Genomic DNA, 12,852 nt, shown 5'->3' on the forward strand with positions numbered 1-12,852 from the left:
TTGGCTACAACAAATCCAATCGGCATCTTATCTCTAATATCTATAAGATTCTGCAAAACCTCAACAACAAAAAGACAAATAGCCCAATTATAAAATGGGCAAAGAATATTAACAGGCACTTCCCCAAAGAAGACATTCAGGTGGCTAACAGATACGTGATGAAATGCTCAGGATCATCAGCCATTAGAGAAGTGCAAATCAAAACTACAATGAGATACCATATCACCCCAACAAGGCTGGCATTAATCCAAAAACAACAAAAAAATAAATGTTGGAGAGGTTGTGGAGACACTGGAACACTTATACACTGCTGGTGAGAATGTAAAATGGTACAACCACTTTGGAAATTGATTTGACGCTTCCTTAAAAAGCTAGAAATAGAACTACCATATAATCCAGCAATCCCACTCCTTGGAATATATCCTACAGAAATAAGAGCGCTCACACAAATAGATACATGCACACCCATGTTCACTGCAGCACTGTTTACAATAGCAAAAGGATGGAAACAACCAAGGTGCCCATCAACGGATGAATGGATTAACAAATATGGTATAGTCACACAAGGGAATACTATGCAACAATAAAGAACAACGATGAATCTGTGAAACATAACATGGAGCAATCTGGAAGGCACTATGCTGAATTCAATTAGTCGCAAAAGAACAAGTATTGTACGAAGCTGCTATTTTAAGCACTCAAGAAAAGGTTTAAACACAGAAGAAAACATTCTTTGATGGTTACAAGGGTGGGAAGGGAGGGAGAGGGGCATTCAGTAATTAGATAGTTGACAAGAATTATTTTAGGTGAAGGTAAGGACAACACACAATACAGAGAAAGTCAGTACAACTGAACTAAACCAAAAGCTAAGAAGTTTCCTGAATACAACCAAACACTTCGAGGGACAGAGTAGCAGGGGCAGGGGCCTGGGGACCATGGTTTCAGGGGACATCTAGGTTAAGTGGCATAACAAAGTGTATTAAGAAAACACTCTGCATCTCACTTTGGTGAGTGGCATCTGGGGTGTTAAAAGCTAGCAAGCAGCCATATAAGATGCATCAACTGGTCTCAGCCCACCTCGAACAAGGGAGAATGAAGAACACCAAAGACACAGAGACGCCAGCAGCCTGAGACCAGAACTAGATGGTGCCCTGACAGGGAACACAATAGAGAATCCCTGATGGAGCAGGAGAAAAGTGCGATGCAGACCTCAAATTCTCATAAAAAGACCAGACTTAATTGTCTGAGACTAGAGGGACCCCAAAGGTCATGACCCCCAGGCTCACTGTTAGCCCAAAACTAAAACCATTCCGGAAGCCAACTCTTCAGACTAGACTGGACTATAAGACATAAAATGATACTGGTGAGGATTGTGCTTCTTAGCTCAAGAAGACACGTAAGAATATGTCGGGAGCTCCTCTCTGAAGGCAGAGGGGAGAGTAGTTGAATGGGCTCAGGGAATACAGGGTGGAGAGAATGAGTATGCTGTCACATTGTAGGCAGAGCAGCTAGGGTCATATAAGTTTTTGTATAAGTTTCTGTATGAGAAACTGACTTGAACTGTAAACATTCACTTAAAGCACACACAAAAAAAGGAGAGAAAATTTATACACATATCATTATGTAACACTGGAAACCCTGGTAGCATAGTGGTTAAGAGCTACAGCTGCTAACCAAAACGTTGGCAGTTCGAATCCACCAGGCACTCCTTGGAAATTGTATGGGGCAGTTCTACCCCATCCTATAGTGTCGCTATGAGTCAGAATTGACTCGACGGCAACGGGTTTGGTTGGTTTTGGTATGTGACATTAGTTACAATTCCTATAATGCGACAGCACACTCCCCTCTTTCCACCCCAGGTTTCTTGTGTGCATTCAAGCAGTTCTTGTCCCTTCCTGCCTTCTCATCCTGCTTCCAGACAGGAGCCAGCCATTTCGTGTCGTTTATCTGATTGAACTAAGAAACACACTCTTCACGAGTATTATTTTGTTTTATATTCCAGTCTAATTTGTCTGAAGAGGGGGCTTCAGAAATGGTTTTAGTTCTGGTAATTGTTTGATTTCTTGACTGCTGCTTCAATTGTTGATTGCAGATACAAGTAAAATGAAATGCCTGACAATTTCAATATTTTCTCCCTTTATCATGATGTTGCTTATTGGTCTACCTGAGGATTTTTATTTTAAGATGTAATCCATACTGAAGGCTGTGGTCTTTGATCTTCCTCAGTGTTTCAAGTCCTCTTCACTTACAGGAAGCTTGTGTCATCTGTGTATCATAGGTTGTTAATGAGTCTTCCTCCATTCCTGATGCTGCGTTCTTCTTCATATTGTCTTCCTTCTCTGAGTATTTGCTTAGCATACCAATTGAATAAGTATGGTGAAAGGATACAACCCTGATTCACACCTTTCCTGATTTTAAACCACACAGTATCCTGTTGCTCTGTTCAAATGATGGCCTCTTTCTCTATGTACAGGTTCCTCATGAGCACAATTAAGTGTTCTGGTATTTCCATTCTTCACAATGTTATCCATGGTTTGTTATGACCCATACAGTCGAGTGCCTCTGCATAGTCAATAAAACACATGTAAACATCCTTCTGATATTCTCTTCTTTCAGCCAGGATCCTTCAGACATCAGCAATCATATCCCTAGTTCCATGTCCAAAGTCCTTGTGGTAGGACAAATTCCCCTCCTCAAAATTTTTCTTCAGAGTGCCTTGGTGGTTCTCCATCTTCTATGCTGCCAAATAAATTTCCAATCATTTTTCAATTCCAGGAGAAATGGTAGAATTTAGTTTTGAGATGCACTGAATCTATAGATAAATTTGGAGAGAAGTGACATCATTTTTGATATTGTTTTTCTTCAAAAGGATCTTCAATTTGTTTTTGTGTCAAAAATCTTCTGAAGCTTTGAATAATTAACAATATTCTTATTACACTCTCATTAAAATAACTATCAAGAAATAAAATTCCAGGCTCAAAGTCCTTTTCATGTTCAATCTCAGACTCTTGAGCTGGTATGACTAAACCATGGTAATGATGGTTTCAACCATACCACTGATAAGCCTTTTGTCTATGGTCTTCCATCCAGCCTGGTGACCAAACTTTGTGGAGGTGAAGTTGTCCAAACCTCTGAGACAGAATTGGAAAAAACAGCATCTTCAGAAAACCAGCTTTCTCATACACTGCTGCTGTGAATATAAACTGGTTCCACTTTTCTAAGGAGATTTTTGTAATGTAGATCAAAAATTTTGCAATACATGTTTGTACACCTTAACATAGCAATTTTACTTCTAGGCATTCACATTAATGAAATAGCCTAACAATATTTAAAGAGGTATACACAAGGATACTTACCACAGCATTACGATATACAAAAAAATTGAAAACAACTTAAAGTCCAAACACAACTAGTTAAATATTGTCAAAATCATACAGTGATCAAGATGGTGTAGACTTACCAACAGGGGGAAAGTATTTAGGCAAAAAAGCAAGCAAGTCTATTTTTTTGTTTCAGACGTATGCATATCTAGGTAGAAAACTTCTAAAAACTGAAAGACTATTCTCCAAAAATATTAACAGTAGCTGTCTCTGGATGGAGAGATTGAAGTGGTTTCTCATTTCTTCTTCCTGCCTTTCTTTACTTCATTTCTACATGAGCCTCTTTTGGAATTAATTTTAGTAAGTAGCTCCTCTATATGATATCAGTTTTACAACTTGGAACTTACAGATGAAGTGTTTCTATGATCAGTATATACTTTGCATGTACTACTCTTGCAACCCACACACCTTCAAACTCCCTTGAGCACACATCACACACTATTTACCTTTATATCCCTCCAACGCCTATTACCTGTACCTGTTGCTACTGAGTCAGTTCTGACACATAACAGCCCTACAGGACTGAGTAGAACTGCCAGGTTTCCTAGGAGCAGCTGGTGGATTCGAACTGCTGACCTTTTGGTTAGCAGCCAAATGCTTAACCACTGTGCCACCAGGGCTCCATCCCTACTACAGTCCTCAACATATAGAAAATATGAAGACCTTATATTAATTTGTTCAAGAATGCATCTCTGGGATAAAATTTGACTGTCTTCTACCTTTACCTTTAACAAATAACCAGAATAAAGGGGTTCTTTAAATTACTGAGCAGAATAATTAAACCAGTAACTTTTCAATTTTTTTTGGTAGAAGTCTTTCTTCATATAAAATCTTTTTCGAAGCCCAACATATAAAACAGATAAAGACAGAGCCATTCTAGTGAGGGTATGAAAGCTGAGTCCTGTCCACCCAACCTTCTTCCTTGCCTCTCATAGGTTGTTGCACCGTTTGACAACTACTATATGAAATTCAGTTGACCCTATATGGCATGTCAGAGGTAGAAGAGAAGGCAAAAACACATTCAATCTAACATGTATTTATTTAGGGTTTTTTTTTTTTTTTTTGCGCAACTATAAATTACAATCACTAGTACACCTGTAATTCTTCTTTATAGTGTGTTCAACTAAAGAATAAGCAAACACAGCATAGGTCAGTTTAAAACAAATCACAGTACTTCTTAGTGTAATTTGCAAAAAAGTGAAAAAGTCTTGGGCCCACTCCTTGGAAATAAATATCAAGTAACCATAAAAATATTCAGCCATTTTTCAGTTATTCAGGGAGGTTCATGCATGTTCCCAGGCAGAGAGAGCATCAGAGTTCCTCTTTGTAATATCCCAGCTTTGCCAATGACATCTCTTTTCTCAACTGCATAACTTCCCAAAACATCTGATCAACTATACAAACAGAAGAGAGAGACATGTAAAACAAAAGAAATACTATCTTAATTATTTCTCCAGTATCTTGCACTGAAAATTTTAAATCAGCTGAAGTACCAACTGAGCACCCTAATCATGTACCGAATGCCTAGACATTCCACAGATATTTCACACAAACTTTTTCCTGGACTGTGAGTATCCCAGTTTTATCAATAAAGAAGCAATATTAAAGCAGTTTAAGAACTATTTGTTAGATACATCAATGCCTAAAATTTTAGCCCAAGAGAAGGTGAAGGTAAACATTTCAGTGTCCCTTGTAAGTGTCCCTTGTAAATGTCAATGCAGTTACCTTCATAAATAATTATATTCAGTGCTCAATAATTCAAGAGTTTATTATCTAACTTATGAATATTTTGCTCTATTTAGTTTGCTGTATCTTAGCCACTTCACTCTTTAAAATTAACAGAGTGAGTAGGAAAAAAAGAAAACACAGTCCAGAAAATTCAGTCACATTCTTTGTGAGTAATACTAGGAAAAGGTTTTGTGTATGGCTCAAGTTGTAAATAAAAATATGTATAGAGGATGAGCTGTGAATTTTGATTATCTATACTTTTTTAAGCCCCAAAAATAAATGGAAAAAAAATCTCTTTATTTCACACAATAAAAAGTGTTCATCTGACACACGATCAGATTAGATTGATTTGGATCAGATTTTGCCCCCAGGGTACATTTGGCAACGTCTGGTGACACTTTGGTTGTCACATCTAAGGGGTTGCTACTAGCATCTAGTGATTCAAGGCCAGAGACGTTGCTAAGCATTCTACAATGCACAAGACAGCACCCCACAACAAAGGACTGTCCAGTACAAAATGCGAACACGTCCAAGTTGGAGAAACCCTGCTTTAGATTGAAACCCACTGCCATCGAGTCGATTCTGACTCATAGCGACCCTACAGGACAGCGCAGAACTGCCCTACACGGTTTCCAAGGCTGTAATCTTCATGGAAGCAGACTGCTACATCTTTCTCCCAAAGAGCTGCTGGTGGGGTTGAACTACCAACCTTTTGATTAGCAGCCGAGTGCTTAACCACTGAGGCACCAGCGTTCCTTTGCTTTAGATTTAGCCACCCTAAATCTTTCTTAGCACAAGTTACTAATAGCAAACAGATTTTAAAACTGGTAATATTTATGTACTGCAAGCCCACACAGTATATGATGTATACCAAACACTGTGGAGTAGAAGAGTCACAGAAACTAAAGAAGACACCACCATCACTCATGACATTTTCTTTCTATTTTTATAAAATTATCTTTTAGCCTTCTCAACAAAAACTTTGTAATTTAACAAGAATATGCCTCACAATTTAACCTAACAGAAATCATCTGTTTACCAGTTTAAATTATATTACCCACAAAAAAGTATTCAAAAATACTTCAATTTTAAAGTCATAAAAGTTTTAGAATACAGTTTAAAGATTAATTTTATGTTGAACAGCCTCTTGAAATTCAACATTAATCAGAAGACAGGTTTCATCCTTATTTATTATGGGATTCTAAATAAATATGAATGTTTTCAACATACCAGAGCTTGAATAAGGCTAAACTAAGTTTTTTATCAGCATGACTAATTTTCCCACACAGCTAAGATTCGACTTGTGTTTAAGCACAAGAATATAAATTATAAGAATACTTCAATGACGAAAAAAATATATAAAGAAAATTTCTCACAACTTAAAATACAAAACGGTCATGGACTTGTCCCTAGTACAGTACCTGCTATTTCTATTTTAAAACAGTCACGCGTAATCAAGAAACACTTCTTTGGAGCTGGCAAGCCATGTCAGTTTTTATAACATTCAGCTATAAAACAATAATCATAAAAGACTGTATTAAAAAGATATTAAAATATTTGCATAATGTTGCTGTTCTGGATATCTCATCTACATGTTTCTTCTGATTTAGAATACAACACTAAACTTTATTTTTATTTTCTTTTACTGTACTTCAGATGAAGGTTTGCAAAGCAAACTGGTTTCTCATTAAACAATTAATACACATATTGTTTTGCGACATTGGTTGCCAACCCCCCGACATCTCAACACTCGCCTTCTCGACCTTGGGTTCCCTGATTTAGAATACAGCAGTAATCTTTATTCCATTCAGAATTATCCTTGTGACTGCTTTATCAATTCACACGTGAAAGCAGAAAATACAGAAAAAAATTACTGTTAGCTCCTTCTTGGTTTCCGCCATTAAAAAAATCTGACCACTTCTAAATCTTGCTCATTTTCATTTCTTAAAGAAGTCCAATGAGCCCTGCACTCTCCTCACACGCATCATCTGGCTTATCACATAGCCCTTTGAGAGTTAAACTATTCCTACCTAAAATTAAAATTACATAAATAAAGGGAGTAAATAAAACATGTTCTTTCAAAATAGAGACATTCGTTCCCAAATTCTCCAGATATTTTGATAGAACTATGAAAGTGATTGAGCCCTGGTACACAGTGGTTAAGAGCCTAGGCTGCAAACCAAAAGGCTGGCAGTTCAAATTCACCAGTCACTCCTCGGAAACCCTATGGGGCAGATCTACTCTGTCCTATAGGGTCACTATGAGTTGGAATCAACTCGATGACAAGGGGTTTTGGTGTTTTATAAAAATGATTCTTTATAAATGTACCAATAATAAAGTTTGAGAATTACTATTATGTTCTAAACTTTTTGCTGAATTGCTTATGTAAACATTTATAATGAACTGAAAACACTCACCATCCTGCTGTTTCACGAGTCCCTGCTGAATATATCGTATGTATGTAAAAAAGTTACACACAGAAGTGATCTAGACCAAAAGAAAAAATGTCATTAATAGTCAAATGTCTCACATCGGAATGAGCTGTACTAAAATTCATGGTTAAGTTACGTACCCTGTATCTGCAAAAGGGAGAAATGTAATAATAGTTGCTTGAGTCTCCTAATTTAATTCTGTGTTTACAGGACTTACTCTGGCCAGTGAGGGCGCATTTTCTGTAAAATAATGACAGGTGTTAGCTCCGTACCATTAAGAGTATTTTGTCCCTACATTCTGTAAAAGCTGTGTATTCATTCAGTCAGACAACAGATATCCGAGAACCTACCATGTACCAGGCACTGTTCTAGGTGTGGGGTGAACAAGACAACATCCCTTCCCTTGTAGGTATTCTACTGTAAGTTTAATATCATAACATTAACCATAGTTTTAGAAATATAAACTAGATGTTTTAAATATCCTCTGAATTTGTCTAAATAACTTACTATTTTAGTTCTACTTGTTTCCATCACCACTGGTTAGACTATGAAAACAAAATATTGAAAACTACATTTTTTCTAAGACAATTCTATGCAATGAAGTTGATAATGCCAAAGGAAAGATAATATTTTATATTACTAATCAGTTAAGTAGTACGTGTGACACAGGAGGCCCCAGGGGAAGAAGTACTATGTGTGATTTAATTCTGTCCTATGTAGTAACAAATCTACATATGAATAATCTGCTCTGTTTTCCATCAGAACGTCAACTTCTTTACTAGCTCCAAAAAATCCTAAGGATGATCACTCAAGCATCAAAACATGTTGTTGATAGCTTGCTGATGGGGTGGCTTTTTTGTTTTGTTGGTTTATATGCATTGAATGTGGCATCTAAGACCAAGAACTACAAAGGAATAAGCCACCTTATAAAAATACCAAATCTTAACAATTACATAAGGAGTATACCTTTAGACAAACCATCCTCTCTATGTGCATACTACAAAATTTAAAATTTGGTATGAAGGTTTTCTGGCTAGGATTAGGCTATAAACCTCTTGAGGGCACATGCTTGGCACACAGCAGGCATTCAATTAGCGATGGGGCGCCCACCACTTTACAGATGAATAGGATGAAGTGGGCTTGTCTATCAGGTAGCCTGGATGTCACCCTCCCAAGCTACGAGTTTGGCTCAACTACCATTCCCTATCACTATAAAAGTAGCATAAACCCAAACTCTAAGTAAAAATAAGTAGCCATTAGCATTTTACATGACACTATAAATTATGTAATAAAAAAAAGTATATTAAATGAACATTAAAATTTTAACTTTATTTACAAGTAGTATAAGAAATATGATACAAATGTGCCTGCACATTAAAGAAAAAGTGGAAAACGTGTATTTAAAACAGGGTAATTTTGGGGGTGGCAATTTAAATCACGAAAGAACTCTTATTTTAACAGATTTTGCCTCATTGTTCCTTTATCAGTAAAGTCCTTTAATGATCTGTAATAATATTTAAAAGCACTAACTACTTGCTTGTGAAGGATAGGAGATTAAGAAATTTAAGGCTCAAGTGTTGGAAGTCTGTGAAACTTTCAAAAGTATAATTTACACAAGGGGGAAGATCAATGTGCACACTACTCTTCTGGAGACAGACACACCTGTCTGCCTACTATTCTAATTTTGAAAGGGTTCTGCTAAAATGGTTTTAAACATCAATTTTTTTAATTAAAAAAAAAGTTTCTAAAATTATCTCATTTCTAAAAACAAACAAAAAAATCTCTTTTCTAAAGCCATATGTTAACTGGTCACACCCAATACATTTTTACTTGCACCAAGATTCAATCCTAAATTTCTGACTGCCAACTCCAATGTTCTTGTAACATGCTATACTTCCTCAATATCTCTTTAAAGCTCTAGTCCCAAGATTTCAAATCTTTGCCTACCTTTTCACTGGGGGTGTCAATATGCCTAAACCTAGACCCACTATCTTCTCCCGAAACCAGAGCCCTTCCTATTAATTGCCAAAATTATTTCAAATCATTCTTCCAGTCAATCAGCTCTTAACTCCTTTCTCTTTCACCCATCCCTCCACCCCAGTCTCATCTCCTAATCTTTCTTTCTTAAGGTTTGTCATATCTCTACTTTCCTCACCATCCTCTGAACTCACATTGCTTTTTTGTTTCTAGGCCTTCCTTCAAACATACTGTTCCTCCTGACCAGAACACACTCTTCTCTACTGGGTGGACAGACTGTTTTTTATCTGTCCAAATTCCACTCATGCTTCAGAACCCAGATCAAATCTCTCTCCCTCCAAGAAGAATCCCTGATCACTCCAACTGGGATGATCTTGTCTTTCTCAAAATCCATACAGCACTGTGCCATTCATTTTGTGATTATCTCCATAACCTAGTCCACCAGAGCCTTGGTCAGAGTCATACTCACATTTCATGAAAGAGGACATCTTTCTTCCATTTCTTCTACAGTATGTACTCCAAAACACCCTGGCTTCTGGCCCCATTCCCACAGGTACAATATCCTTAAATCACATAAATTGCCCCTAAACCTAACCTACATAACTATTTTACTAAAATACCATAAAGTCACTTCAGCTGATAGCCCCAATGGTCGTCATCTGATGACATTTGCACATATGGAACATGTGTGACATATAATGCAGGCACAAATTTAAAATTCTGCAATAAAAACCATGATATACTACATTTAAAATAAGGTATGATACAGACCTTAAAAGTATAAAAACTGCTATCATTAAATTTAATTTCCCCTTTACTGGGGTAAAGGATCAGGATAAAAACACTTCGGTGTTTGTTCAAGAAGCAGAATTCAGGAATGTAAATCCCTTCCCCAAAATTCAGAGGCCACTGTGCTAGATAGGTGTGGGAACAGGTGAGTATAAAACTGGATACAACTCTAGCTGCATGTGTGGCTCACAGTGCAAATAGATGACTAGGTACCTTCACAAATGGCTGCCCAAATGCCAGCATTCTGTGATCTTGCTGAGAATGTAATGTGCATAACAGAAAAGGAAGAACCATAAAACTCCTACAGCAGGCATTAACACAGACCTACCGGTTAATCTCAACCTACACTCTCTTCCTATTCTTGTTTCAAAACGACTGTGACAAGAGTTAAATGTTGCCCTCCATGAGCTCACTCGGCTTTCCAGGCCTCTATATTGATCAAGTTCTAACCACTAAGGCAGCTTCCTCAAAAGTTTTCTGAGTTATTTTTTAAACAGAGGCAAAAGCACAACTGTGCCTTGGTTTTAGGCAAAATCTTTAGATGCCAAAGATTTTAGGCACAGCTGGTTTCAACTGTCCCTCCTCCTATAGGGGCCTGGATGAAAATAAGCCTGCCCCATTATGAATATGAGAGTCTTACCTCTGAAGGTTTGCAACTGCCAAGTATCTCTCACTTAAGGCAGACAGAACTGATTATTTACCAAAGTGGGAATCCTTTATAACGATAGTAAGAAAGGAGAGGACTAATTAAGTCCTTTTGGCACCCTGATAAGACTTAATCTAACTCAGTGTCTTCCCAACTATTTTTGATGGTAAACTTCAGGAAGAAACATTTTACAGAGAAACACAAAACACACAGCTATACATGTATGTTTAACAAACAAAAGTCTGTTAATGACCCACTAAACTGATTTGAGCCATCAATGGGTCACGGCATGTGGCTAAAAAAAGAAAAAAAAGTATCTAACCTATGGTATAACTGGATGCGTATCATATAAGTATATTTTCACAATTAAAAGCGCTCTCTCGATGCTAAGCTTGAAATGTTATATCCCATATTGTCTGGGGATCTGTGTTTTCGCTGCACAGACTCTAAATAGAAAATTGATGAAAAATTTATCCACATTTAAAGCTAGGAAAACTAAATGACAAATGCAACACATGACAAAAATTTTAAAACTCAGTATCTTTCACAAGTCATGAATTTTAAAACATACTTTGGTCCTCCACATTCAACTGCAGAAGCCTTCACAAATCGAATAGGCTGTAATCCCACTGGTTCAATGCTGAGAGTATTGTTTTCCACAGCCTCAAGAACAGCTGAAGCCAACTTAAAAAAAATAAAAAGTATTAGGTATTATGCCAGCAGAAAAATAACAAAACTGTATTCTACTGTAAACTAATTTTTTTTAAATTCTTCTTCCCCAAAGTTCCACTAGCTTGGCCTCAGTCGACGAAAAGGAAAAAAAAAAAGCAATCTTGGTTAACTCAAACACTGTTACTACAGGCAATTCAACTATAGCTAACTAATTCTTCTCATTATCTGACAGAGGATTAAAGTCATCAATTCCAGGCTCTGTCTACTCCTTACCCACAATTAATATCCACTGTTAACCCCACTTTAAAATGAGTATCTTAATGCCTTAATTTGCCAAATTTATATAATACTCCATAGTGCTGGTCATTTATAACACGGCAACATATGTATACTATTTGTGGCTATGTATTTTCTGAACTTGTGTTTATGTGCACCAGGGTGAGTCTACAAAAGAATTAACTGAATTACCAAATATTAAATGCCCGAGTGGAGACGGTAGCAGCTGATAAACAATACATGAAATGAGCAAAACTTCTTTACAGTCTGGCAAGATTACTAATATTGATTGGCCTTCCTGAAACAGGGCACAGAGCCACAATGAACAGCGTATCTACATACCAAAAACGTTTTACTGTTCTTCTCAACATCTCCTTACAAGCAATGTTACAATTAAGTCCTTGAAAGAGTAAACATAACACTCTTAGGACTAAACTTCTTAAGCATTCATTTATAGGGTATTTGTAGACAAACTTTTAACACGTAATTACAAATTAAAATTATGACCTTACATTTATATAGTGCCTTGTATTTTTTTTAAAGCTGTTTAACCAACTTCATTTTATCCTCATAACACCTTGTGACACGGGCAAGAAAAAGGTATTGTTTCTCCTGTTTTAAAGATGAAAAAACTAATATGATTTTTTTTATCAAGAACAGATAAACTAAACAAATGTCCTTAATAGGAAGTGCAGAGTGCACAGAACTTCCCTTACACTGAACTTTGGACTAAGAATCAAGGAATCAGCTCGATCCCCAATACATACTTTTAACACTTCATTCCAACGCAGTACACATTTCAGTGTAAACGAACCTCTGTTCAAATAAGAAAGATGTTCAGTAACTGAATGCCAAGAAATTACAATCTTGATATGGACTGGAAAAGTGGTAAAACATGACAGTTAATAATAACTTATTTACGTAAGAGATCAAAAATATGTAGTGTGATTTA

At 36.7% G+C, this 12,852-nt stretch overlaps 1 protein-coding gene across 2 annotated transcripts in view; it reads right to left on the reverse strand.

Moving 5' to 3' along the window:
• Positions 1-1,741: 1,741 nt before the first annotated feature.
• Positions 1,742-12,852, reverse strand: part of RAB3IP (RAB3A interacting protein) — a 46,832-nt gene continuing 35,721 nt past the window's right edge. The window contains exons 8-12 of one of the 2 annotated variants that reach the window (XR_002787884.2): positions 11,524-11,636; positions 7,681-7,780; positions 7,526-7,595; positions 6,530-6,616; positions 1,742-4,774 (exon numbers count right to left, since the gene is read on the reverse strand). Coding sequence is in view for 1 of the 2 variants with exons in the window: in XM_010598802.3 (XP_010597104.1) it covers positions 4,692-4,774; positions 7,526-7,595; positions 7,681-7,780; positions 11,524-11,636 (366 nt within the window). In the remaining variant the exon portion in view is untranslated. The remainder of the gene's footprint in view (positions 4,775-6,529; positions 6,617-7,525; positions 7,596-7,680; positions 7,781-11,523; positions 11,637-12,852) is intronic. The other variant, XM_010598802.3, reaches the window with a different exon arrangement.

This window comes from Loxodonta africana, chromosome 4 (genome assembly GCF_030014295.1).
Source record: "Loxodonta africana isolate mLoxAfr1 chromosome 4, mLoxAfr1.hap2, whole genome shotgun sequence".
Classification (NCBI taxonomy): domain Eukaryota; kingdom Metazoa; phylum Chordata; class Mammalia; order Proboscidea; family Elephantidae; genus Loxodonta; species Loxodonta africana.